The sequence below is a fragment of the Quercus lobata genome, chromosome 7 (genome assembly GCF_001633185.2).
Source record: "Quercus lobata isolate SW786 chromosome 7, ValleyOak3.0 Primary Assembly, whole genome shotgun sequence".
Taxonomy (NCBI): Eukaryota; Viridiplantae; Streptophyta; class Magnoliopsida; order Fagales; family Fagaceae; genus Quercus; species Quercus lobata.
In genome coordinates, this window is record NC_044910.1 from 42,286,482 (window position 1) to 42,305,101 (window position 18,620).

At 37.2% G+C, this 18,620-nt stretch overlaps 3 protein-coding genes across 3 annotated transcripts; all 3 read right to left on the minus strand.

Moving 5' to 3' along the window:
- Window positions 1-1,005: 1,005 nt before the first annotated feature.
- On the minus strand, window positions 1,006-16,417 carry LOC115953293 (ras-related protein RABE1c-like). The gene is made up of 9 exons (XM_031070895.1): window positions 16,399-16,417; window positions 3,499-3,617; window positions 3,326-3,398; window positions 3,111-3,211; window positions 2,180-2,245; window positions 1,914-2,011; window positions 1,774-1,836; window positions 1,472-1,564; window positions 1,006-1,388 (listed from the first exon to the last, which is right to left on the minus strand). Exons 2-9 carry the CDS (start codon window positions 3,560-3,562, stop codon window positions 1,305-1,307), a joined length of 642 nt encoding a protein of 213 aa, XP_030926755.1. The 5' UTR covers window positions 3,563-3,617; window positions 16,399-16,417; the 3' UTR covers window positions 1,006-1,304.
- LOC115953294 (poly [ADP-ribose] polymerase tankyrase) lies at window positions 5,046-8,466 on the minus strand. Its single transcript, XM_031070896.1, has 6 exons — window positions 8,166-8,466; window positions 6,316-6,407; window positions 6,140-6,218; window positions 5,927-6,021; window positions 5,605-5,700; window positions 5,046-5,529 (listed from the first exon to the last, which is right to left on the minus strand). The coding sequence occupies exons 1-6, from the start codon at window positions 8,338-8,340 to the stop codon at window positions 5,449-5,451; spliced, it is 618 nt and encodes a 205-aa protein (XP_030926756.1). The 5' UTR covers window positions 8,341-8,466; the 3' UTR covers window positions 5,046-5,448.
- Window positions 16,418-16,505: 88 nt separating the features above from the next.
- LOC115953454 (zinc finger protein ZAT5-like) lies at window positions 16,506-17,955 on the minus strand. The gene has a single exon (XM_031071099.1). The coding sequence runs from the start codon at window positions 17,553-17,555 to the stop codon at window positions 16,674-16,676; it is 882 nt and encodes a 293-aa protein (XP_030926959.1). The 5' UTR covers window positions 17,556-17,955; the 3' UTR covers window positions 16,506-16,673.
- Between the last annotated feature and the right edge of the window lie 665 nt (window positions 17,956-18,620).

The window sequence follows — 18,620 nt, forward strand, 5'->3', positions numbered from 1 at the left end:
ATCAAATCTGTGCAATGCCTGCAAAAAGATTTAGGGAGCATCATGTGTGGGTACTGGGTACCTCCTTCATTTTTCCCTTTTTTGCATCAGTTTTTGTGGCATCCAAACCCATCAAAAATACAAACTTTCCTTCATTTTCAGCAACCAAAAGAGAAAAAAAAGAAAAAAAAAAGAAAAAAGAAAAAAAGGAACAAAAAATAGAAAATGAAAAAAGACAAAAAGAAAAGATGACCCGAATCAATTGTCAATTAACGAAATTAATGCATTACAAGCAGAACAATCAAATTGAGGGGAAAAAAAAAAGTATTTTCGTCTTCCTCTTCCTGTTCTTCGTCGACGTCAACGCTTGTACTGCTTCGTCTTCTTTTTCTAGACTCTGCTCTTGTCATTTTGTTACTTCTAGATCTGTTCTTATTGAAATGTCTTGGTGACGAAATCGCAATTCACGAAGCTTAAAAGATAAGTTTAACACACTCTCATCTAAACTTAACCATAGTTTAGACAGAATCCTCCGTTAACTTCATAGTAGTATTAGTCAGTAATTTTTTTTTTTTTTTTTTTTTTTGAGAATTAGTCAGTATCTTTTTAAATGATGTGGCACATCCTAGCCTTTCATTTATTTCAAATCAATCCTGGCCGTGAAATGGACACTCTCCATTTCAAAGGGAAATGGAGAGGATCCAAATCCAAAAAAAGCGTGGATACAACACCAGCACAGCTGTCTTAATGCTAGTAATGGAGATTGAAATTAGAGTATTAGTGTTGATGCTTTTTAATAGGACTTGAGACTCTGTATACTTGTGATTAAAACCTCGGTCAGCAAGATCAAGTATCACTTTCCATAAGGTCATCTGCCTCTGGTTCATTTCCTGGAATTTGAAATGAACCATTATGTTCATTTCCTAGACCAATAAAGGCACAGTTGATTTTTGCATATAAATAAATTTTCATAATACTTTCCCGACGATTAGTTATTGATTATTACAACATACAAACTAACCAACCTTGCAAAGAAACAGAGCCCATTAATTGATGGATCAACGAGGAACAGGAAGATACAAGGACAAGCAAAAACCCTGCTATGCACCTTTAAAGAAAGTAGGTCATTATATTAGTTTTTATAAAGCGTTTGGCGGATTTCCTCCCCCATAGATTTTGGGAGCATATACAACAACCATAGATTAAAAATGTGAGCAGAAGGTGCTTCCAGCTTTCCTTAACATACCAGAACCAGCCTTACATAATTGAGGAACCATATAACACATGCATGCGACAATGGCTCAACCCAGCTCATTTGGATAACCTCATGAGCTGCAGCATGTTGACCACTCCGTTGTAGCAGTTGAGCCCTTGGCTGGATCAGGTTTACTGATGTTGATAGTCTGGGGCTGCATTAACAGAATCATATATCAGAGACAATCTAAGATATTACTCCACATCACCATTGTAGGTGCAGGAAGACATATGTCACCTCGGCTTTGGAGTCGGTCTCTGTGAGTCTTTGCTTTATGTCTCTAGCAATAGAAAAGAAGACCTGCTCCACATTCAAATTTGTTTTTGCACTCTGCTCAAAGGGTTTCAAGAATATTAGCGAACTAGAGGGATTATAACCATGTCATCCTCAGGGAGCTAGATGCTTTTCATGCTATTGAATTTTGGTTTTATGAGACTCAAAGATAATGATAGATAAACTATGTGCCAATGTGGTCTAAACAAGTTGCATATATGAGGTATGTAGTTCCCAACTGAGTCATTCCACCCATTCACGCTTACCGTTTCGAAAAATTTGATACCATATTCATCAGCCAATGCTTGGCCCCTTGATGTTGGGACAGCCTACAAGAGGATTCCTATAATGTCAGGAAAAAATACAGCCACTCAAGATATGTCTCTAGACAGATTTCGATCATTACCCTTTTGCTCTCATCCATGTCAGCTTTGTTACCCACCAATATTTTGTTCACATTGTCAGAAGCATGCTGCTCAATGTTCCCGATCCAGTTCCTGATGTCTACACAAATATTAGACCAGGGGATCATACATATGTAAAGCTTCAATTTAGCTTTTTTATTTTTTATTTTTTATAAATGTTAATCCAGCTCACTAATACCATGTGAGCTATATAAGCCTGATAATGAAGAAGCAAAATGCAAGACGAAGAAAAGAAAAGGAGATATACTATTAAAAGATGATTCATCTGTTACATCGTAGACCAGCAATATACCCATGGCTCCCCTGTAATAAGCTACAAGAAACAATTGACAAACATCACAAAATTGAATAAAACAAAGAAATTTGTCACATTAAGAGAAAAAAGAAAGAAAAGAAAACAACTAGACCTTACCCATGGTATCAAATATCAACACCTAAACCAGCACTTAGTTTCTTAAAATTCTAGGCATGATTTTACGAAACTAAATGCAGGGGCAGGAGTCCAGTTTATGTCATTAAAAGGGTATGATTTTTGGACTTGCAGATGAATGTCATTCTTAGAAACGGACACAAGAGTTGATCACAACATCAAGAAAATTATAAAAACATGACACAGATACGTGTCTTATTGTGAATCAATAATATTGAACACTATAAACATATGTTTGCCTATCCATTTGCATGCAAAGATCCATGACCTGCAGTTAAGTTTCTTAATCAAATTTCTTAATACACTTATAATTTCTAAACTTGTTCTAGGTAAATAAAAAGTCGCCAACCACCCGGTTGGTCTAATGACTCTAATGGCACCTCCAGATTGAAGGGGAGGGGGGTTCGGGTTAAGTAGGACATTCTAACTGTGCTCTAAAAAAAGGGTTTAAGTAAAGAATTCTTCATATGGGTCCAAATAAGTATCAACTACAAGTTGACACAGTGTTGCATCCCCAACTCTAACTTGTTGATACAAGAAATCTCCTATAAATCATAGCCAAAGGCAAATAGTCTAAAACCAAGTGCACCTTAAATAAAACATATTTTGAAAAAGTGCGGTTTCAAGCCCATGTACCAAATGGGCACACCTTAGCATAGCATATTAGTAGGTGCTACTTTGAGCAATATAATATTGCAGGTCATTTTGAAAGAAAACAATAAATAGTTGATCGGAAAATTTTAGGTACCTGTTGTAATTGTACGAAAACGTTCTTGGCCAGCAGTATCCCATATTTGTAATTTGATACGCTTACCATCAAGCTCTACGGTCCTAATCTTAAAGTCAATCCTGATTATGGAATTATAATAAGAAAAAAAAAAGTTCAGGAAAGTATTGAAAACGATGAAACTAGCTAATACTAATACTAATATAAAAACAAATCAAAGGGTCTGAAAAACACACCCAATCGTTGTAATGAAACTTGTTGTAAAAGAATCATCTGAGAAACGTAATAGCAAGCAACTCTTTCCTACTCCTGCATATACATAATTATAATATGTGAGAAATATATCTAATTTTTATTCCCAAAAAAAAAAAAAAAAAAAAAAAAGTGGTGAGAAAAGAGAGTCACTTGCCACTATCGCCGATGAGAAGGAGCTTGATTAGGTGATCGTAGTCGGCTCGAGCTCTGGTCGCCATGTCCGAGCTCCAAGTGAAGTTGGGCTGAATTGGACTTTATTATCTCTCTCTCTCTTTCTTCTACGAAAGTCTCTCTGTTTTCATTTTTTCAATGAAGTTTTAAAGTTTAATATCTGTATCTTTGGCGGGGGAGGGATCTGCTGTGTCTCGGGTGAAGCGAGGAGAAATGCATGTTTGATGACGTGGCATTTATTTGGGCGGTGATTGGTTTCAGCTTGCTTGTTGTGTTGGTCTTTCATGGCTACGAATGCATTGGATTAACATTTTGTAGCTAATGAGAGAACTTTGGGAATTGATCTTTCTTTGTTGTTGAGAGTTAGTAGCTGTTTCCGCAACCGTTGTTTGTTCAGTTAATCATATCGTTGTCTGTTTAGTTAATCATATAATTTGTTACATAGGAACACTGAGAATTTTAATAAAGGAAAACATTAGCTTACTTACCTGATAAATTATGAATAGTGGAAGTAAAAGTAGTGAGTCCAGAACTCCACCACTCATGACTTGCAATGTGAGCAAGTTGTGGCAAAATTTATTAACCTGCATTACTCGATTTTAAAACATGTATTAGTTCTACTTTCTAGATTTTCTCTAGTTTTAAATAAAAACTCCAATAATATTTTTTTTGTGTGAAATAAATGAAAACAATATTTTCATTAGACTCCAATAACTTTAGTGGTTACTTGATTAATGATTAAAATTTAAATTTAACCTTAAAACAAGAAGCCCGCCTAGTACATTATAGGATATTCTGTTATTCTTCATAATCTATGATGTTGCCAGCAACATTATTTAGGGGTATTATTAGTTGGTGCAAGACAGACTAGCCAACATCAGAGCAGCCTGGCAACCATCACCTAGTCCAGAATTGAATTGTTACAATATAGCATATTAAATTAATCTTTTAATAGATCCTTTTGAAGTGTCTTGTATAGCATAAGACAAAGGTCTAGCCCATTTACAGCCTTGATCATCCAGCAAAGTCCTCAACATAATAGAAGCTGATCATTGAGAGTATACAAATCTGTTCAAAGTTGAGCCTATGATCATCTTGCAAAGTTTGCAACAAACCCAAACTCCTGAATAAACTTGTGCCCATTATTAGGTTGTTGAAGCTCAAAATAGAGACTTAATGCACTGTTTTGAGCAAATCACTTATAGTTATGGAAAAGCGGCTTTTACTTCTGATTTTAGTTAGCTAATCTAAAACTTCTTCAGAAATTTAACTGATGAGACTTCTTTTCACTTTGTTTCTCTTCTCAACTATCACCAAGAGTAGGCTTTTCAAACCAAGCAAATGGGCTCAAGGTCTCCCGGAACAAAGTTTTTTATTCAATCAGTAAAGTTTGTTGACATTTAACAAGAACTTACAACATAATTTTCATTACTCTCAATACTCAAACCATAATGGCTTCTCATCCCTATTTGTCTATTTGGCAATTGAAGATGAGCCCAACCATCAAACCAAAGGTGAGAACTGAGAAAGTTAACTAAAACCCCCTACAGTAGTTAGATACATGGGGCATATGGTATAAAGAACAAAACTTAGGTACAGTATTTTATGTGCACTACATTGGGCTCTCCAATTAAATTCAAACACAACTGGATTACACTTAATCTACTTAAGAAAGATAATATCGTTTCTGCATATTGATCATTGAAGACAAGTGTTTGAATTTAAATGGAGAACCTAATGTACCATACACCCTGGTATAAAATTTGTACTTTTAAAACATTGCAGATATTTCACTGAAAGTCTATATGATAGATAAAACAATGATGTCATCAAAGATCAGCAAACTTCTGGAGTTACCTACTTATAGCAAAAGACCAAAAAGCGGTGGCTACAGCCTAAAAAATGGACATTTTCAATTAGTATTTGGTAAAGCCTACTCGCTTGCCACAGCAGCAGCAGCAGCTTCCAAAATTCTCCTAGCTTCTGTGTTCTGATCAGCTAGCTCACTTGGGGTCTGCTAAAATTATTACCAATTAGAAAAACAACAATGAAGAAGAAACCTAATTCTGAAATCCCTTCAACTACTAACCTTTCCATATGAGTTTGTGTTTGTAGGAGAAGCCCCAGAAGCCAGTAAGAACCTTATAACATCAACATGCTCACCTCTTCCCGCATGATGGAGAGGCTGCAAAGTAATGTCAAAATGACTATCAAGACTATTAAAAATAATGTTTGTTTGAAAAGAAAGAAAATAAAAATATATGTGGAATCATTTGATCACTGTGCCAGTGTGCATTCTTCTTGTCAACCACATAACTAACATTATTTTGGACTCAGGTTTCAGCAGCTAGTTTAACAGTGGGACCTCCCAATAAAACTACAGAAGAGTGTCCAGTTTGATTAATACTCACAGTATCACCTTCAACATCAACTGATTCTAGCATCCTCTTTACAATTTCTGAGTCATTAGAAAAGTTTAATAGAAGTTGGGCTATCTCGATAAATCCTGTAGTAGTCGATGCAGAAAGAAGAGTCAAAGAAAAAAGATTAGCCAGCAACATAGAATCACAGAATATGGAGGAAAAATATAGTTCAGATATGACTGTTTTTGAAGTGGCGCCTACCCCCTGCACAAGCATCATGAAGAGGAATTGCACCATCTTCATCCTTAGCCTCCAAGCTTGCTCCTCTTTCCAAAAGTAGCTGTTTGGGAAAATAGTATCCATAAGTTAAAAGACATTTTATCATGAAAGAAACACTAATAATAAGAAGTAGCAGACAGAAATAAGAGGTGACTGACCTGGACACAGGGCAAATGGCCATAGAGACAGGCCAGATGGAGAGCTGTGTCCCCATCTTCCACAGGTTCATCAATGCTTCCAGTCAAGTTATCTGTACCCATTCACAGATAAAACAAAGCATTAGCAGAAAGGTGACTATAATGGAGCATATGGATGCTACACAAAAGAGATACCCTGATGCTGTTTCCATAGCATTTAAAAACATAATTCTATGCAAAAGTGTCATTCCTAGAAATCGAAATAAATTTCCTATATAATCCTACGTAGACTCATGCAACAACTCATTTCTAACACATCAAAATTCAAGTTCTAAAGGACATTTAAACACCTTTTATTTTTTAACATTAATACAAATAACATGCAGAAAGACTTAAAACATTATATTTTATTATTAGTTACACACTCACCAGTAGGTCTTGAACCCAAGACTTCATCCTCCACCTTGCTCTTATAAGGGGAGGAGGTGTCAGTTGAGTTAGAGCTCTCTGACCAGAAAGACTAAAAACATAAGCAACCAATTTAACCTCTCTGTTGAACTACAAAGTCTGATAGAGGAACCAGCCAACCAGCAGTCTGTCATAAGATATTTATTTCTAGTGAGTTTATATTTTCTTCCTGATTTGCAGGCAAGAGTCTATCAGTTTAAAAAATACTTACAAATATTTTTCTTACTTCTTTGAAATTCTTTTTTATTAGAACTCCTTCCACAGGTCCACTTTCTTGTATATTTCAGTAACACCCTCCCCCACCCTCTAAAAATGTTCTAAAGAAAAATATATTATTATAAGACTCTTGAACTTCAATTCTGAATCTTGGGAATGCAGCTCAGAGGAGTGACTTCCACACTCAAAGTTCACAATCTACTGAATGCAGATTCTCCATGACAATAAAAAATTTCAAAATCCTATTTAACCCATGATCACTACATTTTAAGTTATTATATCCTTCATTTGACAATTGAAGAAACTGGGGAGGAATGACTATCATGACAAATAATATATCAAACTAGCTTCGCTGATCAACCCTCTCTCTCTCTCTCTCTCTCTCTCACACACACACACACACACAAAACCAGTCTTCAGCATGTCCTAACCAGCACCCCACACTTCACCCCATACTGCATATCCAGAACTCAAAGGCCAAAAAAATTAAAACTTGTCATAGAAACAGACCCAGTATAACACTATACTTGGTAAAATCTCAAATACCAAACACTAATCATTACCATTCAGCTCATCAAGAAATCTTCTACATGCCAAATTCGAATGCCAACCACTCCAAACCAAACGCATCCAAATACCTCCAAGCTCGATAGATTCAGCATCACAATTAACAATCCCCCACACCCCCCCCCCCTCCCGCGGGCGGGACACAGCACACTATGGAATTGAAACAAGACATTTTCTAATGCTATCAGTCTATCCACTTATGTCTGGTAAAGCAGTCCTACACATTAAACAAAATGAACTAACTAATGCGTTTTGCAAACCATGTAAACATTAAAGCACACTAAATAATACAATAAACCTAGGGACACCCAATTTCACATCCTAGTTCACTCCGCTACATTTTACAATTGACCACTTCAGCATGTCGTCAAATTGGGTGTGTCACTACTCCTTAATTCTATTCTATTCCTTTTCCCCAAATATTCAGTTCGAAATTCGAATATACAAAAAGAGTAAAACCATGTCACTTTTTTTTTTATAACTCATAAAAAAAAGAACATATGATGAAACCCTAGGCTTTAATTTGAAAACAAGCTTAAGAGTTAAGATTAACAAAATAAAATAGGCGAGGCAATAAAAGCAATATGAAAGAGATAGAGAGAGAGGAGTGATAAGAGGACCTAGAGCGAGGCGGAGGGCTTCGAGGTCACCGAGCTGAGTAGCGGCGGCGAGGTCGCGGAGGTGGGGAGGGGTTTCGTCGTCGAGCTCAACCAGACCCTCTTCTTCGAACAAACCGTTTTCTTCTATGTCTTCGTCGTCTTCTATCATACCGTTGCGCCTTCCTGGAACCGCCATTTTTTCTTTTTGACTCCTCTCTTTCCTGAGTTCACTTGGGGGTTTCTGTGTGTCCGTGTTTCAAAAAGGGTTTAGCGGACCCTGCGTGTGTTCAGGTTTTACAATTTGTATTTGTTGGTTTTTATTTTCTTTTAATTATGGAAAAATTATACTAGTTTTTCAAAACTATCCTTAATAAACTTTCAAGAAATTAGTTTATAAGAAAAATAAAAATAAAAAAACACACACAAAAAACAAAAACAAATAGTTTTTTTTTTTTTACAAAAAAAAAAAAAAATAGACTTTTTTTTTTTAGGGGAAAAAAAATAAATAAAAAGTCTATTTTTTTTGTAAAAAAAAATAGACTTGAATAAAATAAAGGGCAATAAAACATTATAGTTATTTTTAATCAGAAAAAATTAAGAAGTTTTTTATTTTATTTTTAGAAACAACATTAAGAAGTTAATAACTACTGACTTTTGAAGTTTTAAAACACAATAGGGATGCAAACCAAACTCTATATAGCGGGTTCTTTGAGAGAAAGGTAAGATGTCATCTAAGCTTGTTGTGTGTATTAGTTGGTCCAATGAAATTCACATCATTTTAATGACATGACGTCATGTCAATTAAATAGCCCTAAGAATAAAATAAAATAAATAAAAAAATCTTCAAAATTCAATAGATTACATGAACTAATATATAGAGAGGTAAAAAAAGCATTCAAATCCCAATTTCTTGGCAACCAAAACAAATGCTGGAAAGGAACATCAACAATTCCAATTGGAACACAAACTTTGTCTATGATTTTTCTCAAGAAATTAATTCAAAATCTAGAGAAACTCATTCGCAAAAAAATTATTTAGGTTCTTCAAATTTCACTTTACCTTAATATAAAATTTTTTCTCTCACTCAAATTAAGTAGCAAATCATCTTGTACCTAATGATGTCAATTTCATTCAATTCTGACTAAAACCGGCATAACTTTCATACTAGCGTTTAAAACTCGTATGCTAAATGTAGGGGTGTTGGGCCCAGGAGTTCATTATTTATGTATATATTGGGCCTTCAGGCCCAAGCTGAGGATAAAGAGACGTCCGAGGAAGGGTAAACATTGTCAAGGGAGCTCGTACTAGTGAATGAAGAAGTTAGATTTGATCACAATGGCCCTGGAGGATAGGCCGAGGATAAGTGCCTCCTCGGCTACCCCAAGCCGGGGTCCGTAGAGGTGGTCTGCCGTCCAAGGGGATGTTCCAGGAGGTTCTATTGGCAAAGATAAGTATTGCAAAAACAAAGGATAGAGGGGATTCCTAAAATATCTAAGGAGAAAGCTGCTACCAGCGCATTAATTGCTCTTTAACTAATTCTATAGTCGCATTAATGTGGAGATGTTACCTGAACAGTGACTTTCAGCCTTACAGCTACTACCTAAAGACTTTAGGAATAGGCTAATGGAACAAGTATCAAGACCAATCATCTGGCCTGCACATGGAGGGTGGAGATGAAAATAGAAAAGAGTATAAAAGAAGGAGGAATCAATGAGAGAAGAGGATCAGAAAATTGTAAGAGAAAGCACAGTAACAGTTTGAACCATATCTATAACCATTTTCAATCAATATATACTAGAACAGACCTCCTCGAATTGTGCCGAGAACAAATTTACTTAGAGTACATTTGGTACACTGAATGAGGATTACGACATGAATTGTAATCTTTATTACTAGTAATAAAGTGTATTGTAATGTAATAACTAAACCTATTCATTAGTTTGGTTGTGAGTTATAACATTAGACTGAAACTTAACATTTATTTTAGGAAATATCTTATTCATACAATTATATCTCCTTAAAAATTGTTATTTTTAAATTTAAGAGAGATATGTGTTATTTTTTATGATTTTTTATTTTTATAATTGTTAGATTTATATAGAAAGTTTGTTTATTTGGAAATTGTAAGGACACAATTTGTAACGACCCCAAAATGACATTGGATTCGTACGTTTAAAGGCCCAAACAATATAATTTGTAAAGCGTGGGCTTGAAAGGCTAGGCCTAGGTCACCGAACAACGGTTAGTCGTGGTTTCTATGGAAATTTACATGAAGGTGAACCTGACGTGTCTAACAAGACCTTCTTCTGATGCAACATGAGTGGTTCCGGTCTTTAGACCTCGTCCGAGGAGTTTAGTGTTCTTATTATTCTCATTTTTTAAGACTTCATGGTCTGGGAGACGACCCCCCCCTTCAATTGGTTCTTTTTCCCTTTTATACTAACATTTACCCTCCTTCCAGTGTCCACGTGTAAGCTCCACTTTCTGGGGTTGTGACTTGTCCTATCAGCCCATACCTAGAGTGGTTGGGGGTGGTTGTAAAAGCTGAATAGGATGGTGAAGAGCATGGACCTGTCAGACGCAGAGTTCTTTATTGCAGTATTGGCAACTTTTTCACTTGGCTTGCTCCTGCACTGAGCTCGTCTTTTCCTTTAAGGGCTCTATGGGGTGCCGAGCATAAGATCGTCCTCGGCCATATCCTTAGGCCTTTTTTGGACTTTCATTATGCGTCCTCGACAATAGCTCTCCTTGGCTCAGGCCTTGGGCCCTAATGTAAAGTGGGCCAGGGTCACAAATTCTTTGGCCCCACAATAACCCCTTAAAATACTGCTGCCCGACCTCTTAGTTGGGGAGGAGGGTTTTGGTGATGTCGGGCCTATATCATGGCTTGCCCAGCTTTGCCCTTCATTAATGTCGGTGTCTCTTCATTTGCCTGGGAGGTGCGCCGGATTATGAGACATTCCTTTAAATTTACTCACGCCGCGTCCTCGCCGTTTCAGTGCTCGAGGCGCGTCTTTAATATGTCCCCTTTACGAGGCCACCCAAATCCTATGGTTGTAGACGGTGTTGGGAGTTGAGTAGAAACTGTCTCGTCTGTAGCACTTCTTGAAAATCTACGTAGATTAAATGCCACCAACTTGCCCTCCATATAAGAAACAGGGTAGGTGATCACTCCCTTTACGTACAGATCCTTCAGTCCTTTCAAATTCCTAATCCTTCAACTGTGCTCAAAGTTTTCATTGCCAGTGCAATTAAACCTTAGAGAGTGATATGTTTAAGGTACGAGTACGGGTGAATGAACCACACCCGCTCCAGAGGCACTGGGTCCTTCCGAGATTCAAGATGGCGCGGTTAGGACAGGGGAGACAGAGACTCAAGATAGTTCTCCGCTTTCACAAGGTGGGAGCGATGCCTCCACCTCTTTCAGTCAAAATCCGAAGCAGGTGTTGGTCGCGTCAGATTTTTGGTGCGACAGCAGTGGGGTTTCTCGTCGTCAGTACCATCCGCTCTTTCTCGAGCGCTGCTAATATGACACCTGCGTGTTAGAAGTCAGAGCTGATGCTGGGATTAAGCATCCCTGCTTCCTCCTCTCTTCCTTCATTGGTGCCTATTTCCGCCTCCGCTTCTTCTTCTTTCCCATCACCGGGGCCACCCTAGTGTTTCTACTTCTTCTTCTGCTTCTTCTTCTCTTCCATCAGCGGGGCCATCCTGTCATGCATAATCTCTACTAGAGCAGAGTTTTGAAGGATTTATCTCTTCCTTGTATCTTTTTCTTTTTGCTTCTGTAGTTAGCTTTTGGTATAGGCTTACTTAAGCCCCTCATTGTACGCTGTACTATTTCTTTGTCTTAATAAAAGATGATTCTGTTTTATTCTACATATTCTTTCTTTTCTGCAGTAATTACTTTGTAAATGGATGTATTTCATATGTGTATTTTTTTGAACGATACTTAGGGCAGAAACCCTTGTAACAAAAAGCTATTATTTTGAACTTATTGAGACTGTCAAGCATAATAATACCAACCTACAGTAGGTTAAATATACGAGACTAACCGTGATAACAGTTGAATGCCCTGTATTGCGCGTGAGGCAGTCATTCGAGAATGAGTAACCCCAAAAGAAACCATCCGAGAGGGTTGCCAAGTACTAAGGGGCTTGGCCGTGTTCTTGGTAACACATGGCCTTAATCGTTTTTGGCATCTGGTCCGAGGACCGAGGTATGGCTATACCGGGCCTAAACACTCGTTTGCGTTAGTTCCCTTAAAATTGAGGATCCGAGGATAGACCGGGACTTCCATTCGGTCCAGGACTTAACCCAATTTTTAATGGGTAATCTCTCCATGGACTTGAGTTCGAGGACCATGCAATGCCTTGGTTCTGTCCAAAACTCATAATCTTTCTTTTAAGTAGTTGGTTTCCCCATAGGCTTGAATCCGAGGACCATAGAATGCCTTGGTTTTGTCCAAAACTCATAATCTTTCTTTTAAGTAGTTGGTTTCCCCATAGGCTTGAGTCCAAGGACCATACAATGTCTTGGTTCTGTCCAAAACTCATAATCTTTCTTTTAAGTAGTTGGTTTCCCCATAGGCTTAAGTCCGAGGACCATAAATGCCTTGATTCTGTCCAAAACTCATAATCTTTCTTTTAAGTAGTTGGTTTCCCCATAGGCTTGAGTCCGAGGACCATACAATGCCTTGGTTCTGTCCAAAACTCATAATCTTTCTTTTAAGTAGTTGGTTTCCTCATAGGCTTGAATCCGAGGACCATACAATGTCTTGGTTCTGTCCAAAACTCATAATCTTTCTTTTAAGTACCGAGGATTAGCCCCTCAGCCAAGGCATGGGTCGTCGAACTGATGGTGGAATCCCCTAGAAGTGCCCTTGTCGCTGGTGCGTCGAAGCATAGCCCCTAGTAGGACTTTATATTAGGGAAACAACACCAGGCCGCTGGAAGTAATGGAGGGGCTTTCGCATGCCCTGGGTTGACAGGAGTTCAACCCACCGTCTGTGCCAACGCACAAGCCTTTCCCACAGACGGCGCCAATTGTAAAGACACAATTTGTAACGACCCCAAAATGATATTGGGTTCTTACGTTTAAGGGCCCAAACAATATAATTTGTAGAGCGTGGGCTTAAAAGGCTAGGCCTGGATCACCGAACAGCGGTTAGTCATGATTTCTATGGAAATTTACATGAAGGTGAACCTGACATGTCTAACAAGACTTTCTTCTGATGCGACATGAGTGGTTCCGGTCTTTAGACCTCGTCCGAGGAGCTTAGTGTTCTTATTATTCTCCTTTTTTAAGACTTCATGGTCTGGGAGACGACCCCTCCTTCAATTGGTTTTTTTTCCCTTTTATACTAACATTTACCCTCCTTCTAGTGTCCACGTGTAAGCTCCACTTTTTGGGGTTGAGACTTGTCCTATCAGACCATACCTAGAGTGGTTGGGGGTGGTTGTAAAAGCTGAATAGCATGGTGAAGAGTATGGACCTATCAGACGCAGAGTTCTTTATTGCAGTATTGGCAGCTTTTTCACTTGGCCTGCTCCTGCACTGAGCTCGTCTTTTCCTTTAGGGGCTCTATGGGGTGCCGAGCATAAGATCCTCCTCGGCCATATCCTTAGGCCTTTTTTGGACTTTCATTATGCGTCCTCGGCAATAGCTCTCCTTGGCTCAGGCCTTGGGCCCTAATGTAAAATGGGTCAGGGTCACAAATTCTCTGGCCCCACAGAAATATATTAAGTTCTAAAATTATTGCACTTACTAAGGAACAGCTAATACAACTTTTTAAAGAGGAATAGTTATTCCTCATTTTGAAGAATAGCTATTCATAAGGAATGACTATTCCTTGTAATAAAAATATAACCAAACTAAAGAATAACTAAACCATAGGAATAACTATTACATTACAACACCTATTACAGTCTACCAAACATGCCCTTAGATTACTCCAGTCCATTTCTGTTTAATTATCTTTTAAAATCCATTCTAACTGTTATCCCATTCATTTAGGTCATTCTGAAATCCTCTCTCTCTCTCTCTCAACACCAACTTATTCTTCAATTATTCTTCTTATTTTCCCCAATCCCCCCTTCATTTTCTCTCTCCATTGAAATTGAGGTGTGAAAAATATGGTATATGTGACGCTGAACTAGCAATTGGATCTACCGACTTTATCTATGAATTTTTTTTAAAACAATATCTTTATCATAAAATGACGGTGTTAATAAATTTTATTATTTAATTTTGAATTAATGTATTATAAATTTAATAAATAATTGGATATACATATTTTATATTACTAATATAAATATATTGTTGTATATGTAGCAATAATCCTAAAATGGTATACCGAAATATATAGATACATAAATATTTTGTTCCAATAGACAAATCAAAATAGGATCAACAACATTTCTTACACCCCTCTACCACACCCATAAACATTAAGGCACAAAAGCAAACTCAAAGTAAACACCATAGCCTATTCATTGTGAAACACATAGATCCCTAAATCACAAATTCACCATCTTACCACAACAAAATCATCACCGCCTGAAGAAAAGAGAGGGACCTCACGGACTTTTGTTTAAAACATATAGAATCACGAAAGCCACAGCTGACGGTGGTGGTGGTGAGTGATGACAAACAACAATAAGAGGAGTGGAGCCCAAGCTTGGTCCGATTCGAAAGGAAAGATGAGAACAAAGATTGAGGGACCAATAATTTCATTGACAAAGTTGTTGATGGCGGTGACGAAATTGAAATTAAAAAAGCTTAGCCAACGTGACATTATATGGTAAAAATTTTGATTTGTATAATTTTGAGTGTGATATTAATGTCAGTGGTAAGATCGTCAATTTTCTTATTCATGTATTATGTATTCAAATTCCAACTTACAAAAAATTTTAATCGATGAAATTTAAAACGATGGTTTCACAATCTCATCATTTTGAATTATCTATATATGTAAATATCAAATTTCTCATCCAAACCGGAGGATTAAAAAAAGGGTAAAATGTATAGTGTGCAACGCTTTACAAGACTACAACCTCGTTAGCATAAACTATCCTGGTATATGCTTTAGTTAGTTGAGTGGCCGCACTGCCCACTGGCTCAGCGAGAAAAAAAGCCTTGCTCAAACTAACTAACGACAACATTAAATGAAACCGTTTCTCTAGCTTTGATTAGAGAGTTTTTCTTATTTTTTTGTGCTTGTTTAAGGCAGTGTAACCACCACACATGTGCTAATAATGTCAATGACACCTTCTTCTCTCTCCCATGAATTTGGATGTCTCACGCAAAGTCCCTCACATGTGTCTGCTTTCAACACCCCCACCAAATGTGCACATAACAAACACTTAAATTATTTGAATCAACTCCTCATCAATCATCATTGTTAGCTCTCTCTCTCTCTCTATGTGTGTGTGTGGGGGCAAGTAATTGCTTAGAAAGTGAAAGAACAAGACAAAACAACTAGGTATAACCGTATAAGGTTCTTAATTTTGTCCTCTCTGATCTCTTACCATGAATTCTGCCGTTATTTCCAACTTTATGATAAGTACATGTTCTTGGATATTTTTTTGGATAAATATTAAACACTAGTCCAATGGGTAATCTATTAAAAATTTGGCTTAGATCCGATTATAACATGGAAATCTTATCTCAAATATGCAAACTAAAAAAAGTTTGTATGGCTATAATTGCTAATGCAGGACACATACAAAGAACCATTCTCTTTAGAAGATAAACATAGCTGTTATGATAAGGCTAAGAACTGAAAGTGATCGGTGCACCATACCAACCATAAAGAGGAAAACTTGGCAAAGTATGGAGTGCCAGATATTTATAGCCTATATATTAATGCTTGCAATGATTATAATCACATCACATGTGATAAATTGAAAAGTATAATCACAAGAAAATAAATCTCATGTGAATTTAGTACATACAGGCAGTAATGCTCATTTAATTAGAGGTTTTAATATACGATTTAAGGTTGTCTGTACCTTGTGGTATATATATCACTTTCCAATTAAATATATAGGTGAATCCATAAAAGAAGGGCAACTACTAGTTCGCTACTGGCATTGCTTGCCTTCAGTTTTTTTTTTTTCGTCAGTTTAATGAAACAGACAGATATAGACAACTCTTTAAGCTTTCTTGCAAACGAAACAATGGAACCTAATCTACCACTTTCGGTGGTGGCAATAAACATCTTCCCTTCTTTGCTCTCCTTATACTCTCTCTCTCTCTCTCTCTCTCTCTCTCTCACTTGCTTCTCACACTAGAAAAGGAACAAGTGCCATAGTTAACACAACAAGTAATAGTTAACTTAAAAATAAATAAATAAAAGTAATAGACTTTGTGTGAACCACGAAGTTCCACATGAACACACAAGCCACTTGCCCAAAGAATTGAATTTCAACTATATTTCACGAACATAGACATCAAAAGAATTTAGAAGAATGAACAATTAATTATGAACAACATGAGTAAAAATAATGTCAATAATTCACTAGTTGCACTTTAGTAATGGCAATCCACCAAAGAAGAGGCCGAGAAGACGAGGACTCGATCTTTCGACATGAATGAAAACTTGGAATCGGCTCTTTGATCATCTTCTGGGGCTGGAAGATTAAGATCCAATTGTACAATATTGTTTCTTTGTTTCTTGGCTTCAAGAGACTGATCAGGACTACTTGCTCCCACACTCATGGTTGTTGCAGTTGGACTAATAAACGTTCTATGCCGCCTCATATGTCCCCCTAAGGCTTGGCCAGATGAGAACTCAGTGCCACATATCGAACACTCATGAACCTTAGCTTTGTTATTATTACTATTACACTGAACCCTATTAGCTGTTTGCAATGAAAGGGTTGTGCTAGTACTGTTAAATCGATGATCATCTTCTTCATCCACAACCAAAACCAATTTCTTCTCTTCTGTATTAGCCTTAAGTTTCTTGTGACTGGCTCTGTGTCCACCGAGCGCTTGGAACGAAGGGAAGCACCGATCACAAGTCTTGCACTGGAACGCATGTGACCCGGCTGCTGCTGCTGCTTTATCGCTATTATTTGTTGTAGCCACTGGCTCTGATGATGAAACTTTTCGGCTATGTCCTTGAGCCAAAAGAATCAAACAATTGGCCATGTCCTCCTCTTCTTCTGTACTTTCTGCGAATTCAACTGAGGTGGTAGGAGAAGCCACAGCACGTTCAAGTCCACCAGAATAATCATAAATTCTTACACCACCAGTACTACTACCCTCACCACCACCACCACTAGATGAGGTCGTAGCCATAGTTAGCCTAAGTGGGGATGGTAGCCTTTGGCGCTTAGTACGTTTGCCTTTGATTATTTGTGTGTGATCCTTATACCCCATCACTTCTTCTTGAGCTTCCATCATCATCTCTATCTATCAACACCTTAATTTTCTAATAGAGAGAGAGAAAAAGATAAGAGAAAGAGGGTGATGTAGGAAGCAAAAGCTAGAGAGTGGGAGTTAATATAGTGAATGGTGAGAGAGAGAGAGAGAGAGAGAGGGTTTCAAGTAGAGCAAAAGGCAGACCCCGTGAACAGTAACCATGAATTTGCTTTGCCAGTCTTGCGTTTCCAACCTTGGGAAGTTATATATAGGCATAAAAATATAAAATACAGGTGTGCATAGGAGAGAGAGAGAGAGAGAGAGAGAGAGAGAGAGATGCAATGTGAGTATGAGGAGGCGAGGAAACGAGTAAGATTCGGTTGGCTTTGAAGCAAACCCATTACTTTTACCCAACGATTCCTTTCTGGAGGATTGGTTTGCAAGCCTGGAACCACAGAATTTGCGCTTCTCCTACCCTTTCTTTTTTTTTTGGCTTTTATTGTTTGGGTTTTTTTGTGTGTTAATTTTGTTTGAACTATAGTTTGCTGTACCCTTTTTTTTTTTATAACTGATTAACCAATTTAATAATCACACCCCCAAGAGTTGCAAATTGTTGGTGAAGATCTTTGTGATTTGTAGGAAGGGATTTCATTTCATTTATATATATATATATATATATATATATAATATTGTGTATTAAAGGATTGAAGTAATTAATGGAGGTGTGTTAGCCACTTAATCAAAGAGCTCATGTGCAGTTGACCCACTCACTTCATATTATGCACTGATATCAGTTCTTACGTACTAGATGGACAATAATAACCCAAAAATCGCGCCGGCTATATCATCCAATCATTTGATCATATCTTTATGCTCTTTATTACTAATCAATCATTTGGGGTTGGCACAAAATTATAACACTTTTCTTAGGACAACCCAGAGCAGCTGAATTATTTACATGAATGCATAAAGGTTTGATTCTCAAATTACAAGAAAAAGAATAGATATAGCTTTAATAAATAAAAAATTCTATATTTACCATATTTTTATAACACTTTTACAATAAATTTTAAGTGGCATATTATTATTGATCGCTACTAGTAGGTAGAA

Coding starts and splice junctions, on each gene's coding strand:
- LOC115953293 (XM_031070895.1), bottom strand. CDS start 3,562: ATGGCGACCAGAGCTCGAGCCGACTACGATCACCTAATCAAGCTCCTT. Junction 3,399..3,498: donor CCTTCTCATCGGCGATAGTG/GCAAGTGACTCT, acceptor ATGTATATGCAG/GAGTAGGAAAGAGTTGCTTG. Junction 2,012..2,179: donor AGATGAATCATCTTTTAATA/GTATATCTCCTT, acceptor ATATTTGTGTAG/ACATCAGGAACTGGATCGGG.
- LOC115953294 (XM_031070896.1), bottom strand. CDS start 8,340: ATGGCGGTTCCAGGAAGGCGCAACGGTATGATAGAAGACGACGAAGAC. Junction 6,408..8,165: donor AGCCCTCCGCCTCGCTCTAG/GTCCTCTTATCA, acceptor GAATGGGTACAG/ATAACTTGACTGGAAGCATT. Junction 5,701..5,926: donor TTGATGTTGAAGGTGATACT/GTGAGTATTAAT, acceptor ATTACTTTGCAG/CCTCTCCATCATGCGGGAAG.
- LOC115953454 (XM_031071099.1), bottom strand. CDS start 17,555: ATGATGATGGAAGCTCAAGAAGAAGTGATGGGGTATAAGGATCACACA.